The sequence below is a fragment of the Leguminivora glycinivorella genome, chromosome 17, assembly GCF_023078275.1.
Source record: "Leguminivora glycinivorella isolate SPB_JAAS2020 chromosome 17, LegGlyc_1.1, whole genome shotgun sequence".
Classification (NCBI taxonomy): domain Eukaryota; kingdom Metazoa; phylum Arthropoda; class Insecta; order Lepidoptera; family Tortricidae; genus Leguminivora; species Leguminivora glycinivorella.
The window spans coordinates 11,404,389-11,413,287 of NC_062987.1; the positions used below are offsets into that span (position 1 = coordinate 11,404,389).

At 36.7% G+C, this 8,899-nt stretch overlaps 1 protein-coding gene across 1 annotated transcript in view; it reads right to left on the reverse strand.

Moving 5' to 3' along the window:
• LOC125235424 overlaps positions 1–5,339 on the reverse strand; it is a 38,250-nt gene extending 32,911 nt beyond the window's left edge. Inside the window, exon 1 of the mRNA XM_048141982.1 lies at positions 4,840–5,339. Within this exon, the coding sequence (XP_047997939.1) occupies positions 4,840–4,984 (145 nt within the window). The 5' untranslated portion in view covers positions 4,985–5,339. The remainder of the gene's footprint in view (positions 1–4,839) is intronic.
• Positions 5,340–8,899: the final 3,560 nt, after the last annotated feature.

Sequence of the window (8,899 nt, forward strand, 5' to 3'; positions counted from 1 at the left end):
ACGTCGATAAAAATTACACAATACACATCATCACTAGGCCAAGAACATAACCTAAAAACAGTTTGCAGATGGATATTTATATGGTATTAGTTTCATATTATCAAAATTGAACGAACGAAACTCCCCAATCTCAATATGACAATGGGAAGATGGGGAAAATCAGGAGCCGACATAGTGTGGTCACCCTACTTGATACATTTGTATGAGAAAAGTTATGTCTGAATATCTTTAAAACCAGACAACGAATATAAAATATTAGATGGTGGATATTTAGTAAAAATTTTTACTAAATGTTGAAGTACTTTCGAGTGTCTTAGGTGCTACAAATCGTAAGATATTTACATTTTTAACTTTCTCAAAACGTGTGGACTGAGTGAGCACTTACAAAAATATATTATAAAAAAACCTGACACGTTAGTGGTTCGTTTTGTATTTTACAAATTCCCATTTCACTTTACACATATAATACTAAACTATACACATATAATAGCGGTCTAAATCTTATGTTTTTCATCAAAATTCGGCTTTTCAAAAGTGTGTGGATTGAGTGAGCATAAGAAACTATTTGTAAAAAATTTAATACGTCCCTAGGTGATCTAATATTTATAGAGGTAGGTTGGCCTATTTTTTACTAAATGTTAGTATATAAATATTATATGTTAAATGAATATATTCACTGTTTTCGTTGGTAGTTTGTGAGAACTGAGTGAGCACATGTTAATGGCTGTATCTTTTGATTTATCTTTTTACAAATTCAGAGATTCGTTTTACAATTGTTTTAGAACTTTTACTAAATGATCAGCATATTTTTTTTTATTTTCGGAAGGTGCTCACTCAATCCACACACACACGTTACTGGACCGATTTTGAAAATTTTTTTTTTGATTGAATGTATATGCATACAGATTGGTCCTATTTTTCTCAGAACCCAGTTCTGATGATGGGATCCTGGAGAAATCGAGGGAACTCCTCGAATCTGAAAGGCATACATATGGTGATTTTTGTGTTTTTAAAGGAACAGCATGCATTTAGGTACGAAACAGTGACATTTGGTGCAGTGGAACTGCTGATGATGGCCAGAACGGAACTCTTCAAATCTGAACGGCACGCTTATAGTGACTTTGGTATTTTTATAAGAACACCATGCACTTTCGTCCAGAACAGTGACATTTGGTGCAGTGGAATTGCTGATGATGATCAGAACCGAACTCCTCAAATCTGAACGGCACGCTTATAGTGACTTTGGTATTTTTATAAGAACAGCATGCACTTTCGTCCAGAACAGTGACATTTGGTGCAGTGGAACTGCTGATGATGGCCAGAACCAAACTCCTCAAATCTGAACGGCACGCTTATAGTGACTTTGCCATTTTTATAAGAACAGCATGCACTTTCGTCCAGAACAGTGACATTTGGTGCAGTGGAACTGCTGATGATGGTCAGAACCGAACTCCTCAAATCTGAACGGCACGCTTATAGTGACTTTGGTATTTTTATAAGAACAGCATGCACTTTCGTCCAGAATAGTGACATTTGGTGCAGTGGAACTGCTGATGATAGTCAGAACCGAACTCCTCAAATCTGAACGGCACACTCATAGTGACTTTGGTATTTTTGTAAGAAAAGCATGCATTTAAGTTCAGAACAGTGACATTTATTTAGTTATGTTTGTTAAGCATATTGAGTTTTTAAGTCAAAGTTTGTCAAGCTTCGATTTCTTATAATATAATCGGATTCATGAGGAATTGAGGAAACTCCTCAAACCTTAACGTTATACGTATATTCATTTGTGTTTGCCATCTAATAATTAAAGCATCAAAAGCAGTTTTAAAAAATACTTACACATTTCTACATAATCCAACATTCGCAAGTAGCTTTCACCAGAACCCGAAAGGCGACGGTTTTTTTTTCTTAAAAATTATTCTTATTCAGAGAGCTGTTGTCCGCGAGTTCGTAGGGGGTAACTATAATATTTTGATTACTATAATAAACCTAGTATTAATTGGTTTGCTCATTGCAAGTGCAGCAAACGATTTTTAGGAGTAGTAGCATTGGAAAAATAGTAAGACAATATCACACACAGACTAAATAAAACTATGGAAACGGATTATATCGCGTTACATAATGAATTTACAATTCATCCCGACGTTTCGAACACTTTACAGCGTTCGTGGTCAACGGGTGAACATGTCATGGATAACATGTCATTGATAAATCTAAGCCTCTGGTTCTTTCTAAGCGGTATATACCCAGGATGTTGCGCGAGGCCATTGAGATCAAGAAATATCCAAACTACATTAGAGAAGATGGCTTTACTTTACCACCGGCTTGGGATCCAGTAGTACTACTGATAAAGGAACAAGCACGATGAAGACTGTGAGGCATTTGTGTTGTATGGTGTTGGACATTTGCAGTTATGTTATGTCAATTTTGTGTAGATTAATAACTTAATTGTTTTATTTTAACATAGTAAATGTAATTTTATTGAATATTGTATAACTAGCTTTATTACAGTGTGTGAAAAAGCCTTAAAACTCTATATTATTTATGGTTGATTAATATTTTTTGTATGTGGGTAGCTTTTGCACATTGTAATTTTTCTTCAGTCACCCGTTGACCACGAACGCTGTAAAGTGTTCGAAACGTCGGGATGAATTGTAAATTCATTATATGCGATATAATCCGTTTCCATAGTTTTATTTCATGAGTAACTATCGCGGTAACCGAACCAAAAAAATTAATTTGAAGAGTAATTTCCTTTATGGTGTCTTACAACATTTTTATTTTTATTTGCTTTTGAAAATTATTGAGGCTTATTACCACGAGCTCACCACAAAACGTAATAAAAATATATTTGACCGATACAACATAGTATTTTAAATATTAGGACTGAAACTGTAACCAAGTAATAACTTTGTTATTAAGAGAATCCGAGACTGGTTCAGATATTCTATTTTGTCAACACATTTAAACTTTCATCCCATTTTTATCCCTCATTAGGTAATTATTTTCAAAAGAGGTAGAACCCGTTTTTTTAAATTATAATGAAATCTTTTACGGACTTCGGGGATGGAGGGAGGAAGGGGCCGAAGCCCAAGCATAAGTTAATTTTCACAAACGGTGACATTTTACTTTTTCCTGCTTAAAATAATACTCTTGGCAAATAAGGGGTTGAAAGAAAACGAAACTGTGACATTGCAGTGACAGGTTGCCAGCCTCTCGCCTACGCCACAATTTAACCCATATCCCACAGTCGCCTTCTACGACACCCACGGGAAGAAAGGGGATGGTGAAATTCTTAACCCGTCACCACACAGGCCAAGAGTGCCAAAAAAGTGCAGAGTGAGTGTTATTTGCCAAGAGTGGCACTGAAGCTTTAGTAGTTTCATGTGTTCTGCGTACCCCTTTATGGGATACAGGCGTGATTGTATGTATGTATGTTGTATGTATGTAAAATAATACTTAATCCCAATTCAAACTTTCATCTCCCGGTCTGTTAAAAAAAGAATGGTGGCTGTATTTTTCTCAAAACGCGGAATATTATCGACCATCGTGCCTTAACAATTTCATTGGCGGAAATGCCGCATTTAGTTCTCCTGCAGGTTCTCCTGGAGGTGCTGGAAGTAAAAGTTATATCCCTAATTAATTACTTTTTTATCGCATTAGTGCAAGAAGAAGGTCAGTTTATGTCAGGTCGGAAATTTACGTTAGAGGGCCATCTGTACTGAAAAACGTCGTACAATACATGTATGAAAAGGAAATTCGTGTCTATTTCTTCTTGTTACCCTTACAAACTTTCATCACGTTTTTAATTACGTAGGGGATGAAACTCAAAAACGGCCGGTGGATTTTATTACTTTTAATAAATTATTGGTATTAGTTAGTGATTGTGATAAATGTAGCTATCTATAATGGTAAAAGGGCGGTTTGAGGGGGAGTGTTGAGATGAAGGTTCTACTCAGTACTAACATGATTCTAGTCTTGTTTACCAACGTACGTTCAAATTTAAAAATTCCTAAAAACACATATTAAATGCCTTTACTGGTTAATTCCTTTTAAAGGCAGCTCTTAACGAGATCGATAGGTAGGCATTTCATTGCGAAACGGCGTTGCATCAGTGCAGAGTGGACAGATATCTGAAGTGCATTCAATTAACTTATCGCTGATCAACTACTGGTCACATGTTTTATAATTTACAACCTTTGATTGTTTACATTTAGAAAATGACAAAAGCGCTCTCAGTACCGGAAAGAAAGTGTTACCGGTAAAACACATATTATTAAACGAACTTCGATCAAATCCCTATTTCTTTTAGGCCCACTTGCACCAACCACTTAACTCAGGGTTAGTGGGCTGTCATCTGTCAAATTCCATATAAAATGGAGGGTTAACCCTCGGGTTAAACCTCCATTTTCGTTGGTGCAAGTGGCCCTTAATATATTATATAATCTTTTTGAAATTATTCATCTACAAACACTACTACGAATAGACGATAAAAAAATTACATTTTTGCATATTTAAATTTGAAGATCTATCATAGGTTACTATTTTGGAAAATACTTATATCTGGAATTGAGATTTTGGGAACGGTTTTTCTCGGATTTAACTGAGTAAATACGTATTCTTCATTTTCTTCACACCGGGAGCCGTTTGTTAAGTAGATACATTAGCGTTAATTTTATTGTCTTTTGTTTAAAGTTGTTATTTTGTGTCTACGCGTACTCAAGATGTCACGTCGAGTACTTAGGTACTAATTTTCTAGCATCGATATGTAGAATCAACTAGTTTAAGGCCACCAAGTGAATATGAATACTTATCGACACTTATTAGCCCACTTACTTTGGATTTCTAGTCTTTCCAGTTTGTCTTCTGCCCTCTGCTGGAGCTCCAAGGGACTTTCTATGTGATAGAAGATGCTGGCACCTACTAAGAGATATACGAGGTGAAGTGCCAGCATGCATGCTAGTTGCTTCTTGGACATCATCTTGATGAGATTTCTTATAAACTTGCTTCAATAAATTAAAGTACGATCACAACCAAATAAACTTAAATATAAGTAATCACAGACAATTCATAAAATCCATTGCAAAATGCAATTTCTAATTGAATAAAACAAAAATTGTCTTAAGCCGTACCCGTTCGCACATTATAAAATCCTGAAGCACATAAACACTGGCACACTAGTTCGTAATTCGATTTTCATTTTGAAAATGGAACAGTTTTCCGAACGGCGTTCGATCCGAACGTTACGAATGATCGAATGATTTTCCCGACGCGTGCGCCCGCCGCTCGGCACTTCCTTTTTTTATACCCGCTCTAGATGTTTGACAGACGACTCGCATTAGCTCGCCGTAAAGGATAATAAGTAAGGTTATTGCCTGCTATACTATATGTACCTCGATTGACGTGACGCAGTGATGATGCTAGTTGGGGGAAAGATTTTCGTTTACTGCCTGGATTATGTGGATTTGAAATTTGATAAAACTCGTCTCAGAGTTACATCATGATACTGAATTCTTTCACATCTGGGTTGATAAATCCTTTCAATGTCTAATGATATGCAAAGTCTAAATCCCGGGCTCATCTTAATAAACGTCATATCTCTGTGATTCGCGCAAGTTACAAAGAATAATAATTGAGCAGTTGAATTGTACAGAGGTGGGTAGTGGGTATAATCGCTTTGTTTAACGACGACGTAATTTTTAAATTTCCCCGTGATATATTTTATCTAAGCAATAAATAATTATTTTCAGGATCAGGATTTTTTTGAATGTGGTCAAAAATCATATAATTAAAAAATAAAATAATTATTTTCAGGATCGTGATTTTTTGAATGTGGTCAAAAATCTAGTAAAAACTGTATCACGGTATTCCCCTTGTCATTGTTTACATTATTCTTTTACCTCTGATTTTATAGTAAATTAAAGTACTCCAAAGCAACACGAATGCCTCTATAGGTACCAACCAAGAGTTTATAAATCTTACAAAATAATTCCATCTAACGACACAACTCGCTATATGCCTACTTTGAATTGCAGAAAATAAATTTCAGGAAGTGAAAAAAAAGATTTGATTTTTCCAATTTGTTGAATTTATTTATTTATATGTATCCATACGACATTGCAGCTTTCTAGCACTAAAGATGACTGGAAAACTAAGTTTGGCCCCGGTACATACTGACAGGAAACTAGTGATGGCACTGGCTCATGAGAGCACAATCTAGTTTTTTTTCCAGATATTCTCAAGGACTCTAAAATTAGCCAAATCCAAGCCTAGGGCCCGATTTTTGAAATCCGAATCAGAAATCAGAAGTCATTCGAAAGTCAGCGAAAACATGCTACTTTTGAAAAAGGAACGCTAAAAGTTTGATTCAAAACCTTTTTTTTTTCAAAATAGGTAAATTTAATGTTTTTCCTTCTCAGAATCATGAGCCCCGTATCCTAAATACTAGGTGAAAAAATCGTCCCAAATTTAATTTTTCCACTTTGTTACCATTTTTCAAACACTTTGTACAGCGGTTAGAAAATTTTGAGACCATTTTTTTGTCTCCTGTTTTTTGCCCTGGGTTGAAAGGGCTCGTGATTCTGAGTAGGAAAAACATAAAATTTACCTACCTTAGAAAAATTATTTTTTGGTGATTGTTCTCGCGATAATGCCCTGTAATCTAGTGTTCTCAACTCTCGACCACCCGTTTTCAATTCTACTCTATTTAAATATCTAATACCCATTGAAGATATCATTGAACGAAATTCTGGATATCAAGTGGTCGAAATTCAAAATCGGCCCTCTGCTCAATTGCCCAAACTAGTGACTCAAAGAAATCAGTCAGCTTACGGATACTTCTGTAAATTGCAATCGAATGAGGAATGACTAACCCAAGGTTAGTCGTTTGATGAGGCACTTGGCCTATTTTTTATTTACAAACGTTGTTACAAGTGGACTTGTGTCCACAAGAATTGTAGTGATAACGAAATTAATGATCATTTATTTTGTCTCTGAATTTATTGGATTAATTTAGATTACCATTAGTAACGCCACCAAAAGCCACACGAAACCAAAAGTTTGGGTGAAACTATAGTAGAAACATTTGTTTATTTAAGACTAGCTTCTGGCCGCGGCTTTGCTCGCGTTAGAAAGAGACAAAAAGTAGCCTATGTCACTCTCCATCCCTTCAACTATTTCCACTTAAAAAATCACGACAATTCGTCGCTCCGTTTTGCCGTGAAGGACGGACAAACAAACAGACACACACACTTTCCCATTTATAATATTAGTATGGAAGTATGGATTTAATTCAGCCAACGGGGACATACTCGTATATCCTACCAGAAAAAAATTTATGTAAAATGCTGCCAAGACGTAGGTAACCATTAGGCTAACCTGTCAAAAAGTTATCAGATCCCATGTATAGCCACAGAATATATAATAGTACAAGTACAGAAGGCTCACTCCTTTGATGTTCACAAAATGTCTAAAAACATTAACAAACGGACCGCACGCGAGCAATCAGATGCGCCCTTGAAGGTCGTCACCAGCGAACGGGCCGCGAACTCGCGGCCGCCGGCATGTACTTGCAGCGCGGCGATATAATCGCGGAGTGAGCCGCCCCTGGTATAGCCAATGTTCTAACTATAAAACCCCTAACATCAAAACTTTACACTTTAACCTTTACTAATAATGGAATAATATTGTGTGAAATTACGACTAGGTAGAGTGAAAATTGTGTAGAAATAATGACTGGGGAGAATATCGCATGTGATAAACTTCAGTTGTGTGGAAATAAATGTTGTGTAGAATCGCGACTAGGATGAAACAAAAATGTCCTAAACACAGATGCATTGTATCCAATTCTATGGATACAATAAGATTTAATAAATAATAATACGGGTCTTTTCATGGAACGACGAAACGCATCGTGGAAAGGTAGATGCCGTAGATGGGCCTTTGCGCTTCACTTGGCGCTGGTACCTACTACACCTACGGCATCACCATGCCCACAGATCCCGTTTACAGGATTTGTTTTTTAATGGATCAGATGAGGGCAGCTACAAGCGAAAACGGCATAAGAAAACCTTCCCTCACAGGGTGCGAGGTGGAGGGTAAAATTTTCACGATAATGATATTAAGTTATTTTCCCCTATCCGTCAGCAGTTTAAGGGCTTTAGCACTTAGCAGGAAAACAATGCTAGTGCGTTCTTTGCCAGGAGCGTAGGAGTCATAAAATTACGTACATTTTAAATAATATTTGACGTCACAGTGTTGTGTTTGGGGATTTCTAAATCCTGCACTGACGGCAATGGGCGTACTCATGTGAATATTCAACCTGTCGTGTCGGACTAGCCGAAGCGACAATCTTTGACGACACGTGGCGATCGAAACGCAGTTTGGCTCTGTCACGCCACTACCGAATAGCAATTGGGAGAGCTAGCTATTAGTATGAATTTTCTGAGATGAACTTTTCGCTTTAGCCGTAATCACCACACCACAGCACGTGCTAAAGTCTCAGTGTAGTTAAAAAGCAACTATCATGATAGCAATAAGGTTCAAATTTATTAAACAGTTTGCAGTATGCAGGTAACTTTTTTGAAGATGACAAAACGTGTTATCTCCGAAAGGTCTTTTTATGGATTTGAATCTTATTACTATCATGATAGTTGCTTTTTAACTACACTGAGACTATATGACGTGCATTTTAAACGGGAGCTAGCCGCCGTGAATAATAGAAACAAAGGCCTTTGTTTAACAGATTACGGCTAAAGCGAATTCATCTCAGAAAATTCACACGCACAGTGTGGGATTAGACCTCTGCCTGCGTAGCCGAAAACACAAACGCTCACGAAACGGAACGCTCGTAGATATCTATGTCTATCGCTCTTGCGCATTGGCGCGACAGAGCAAG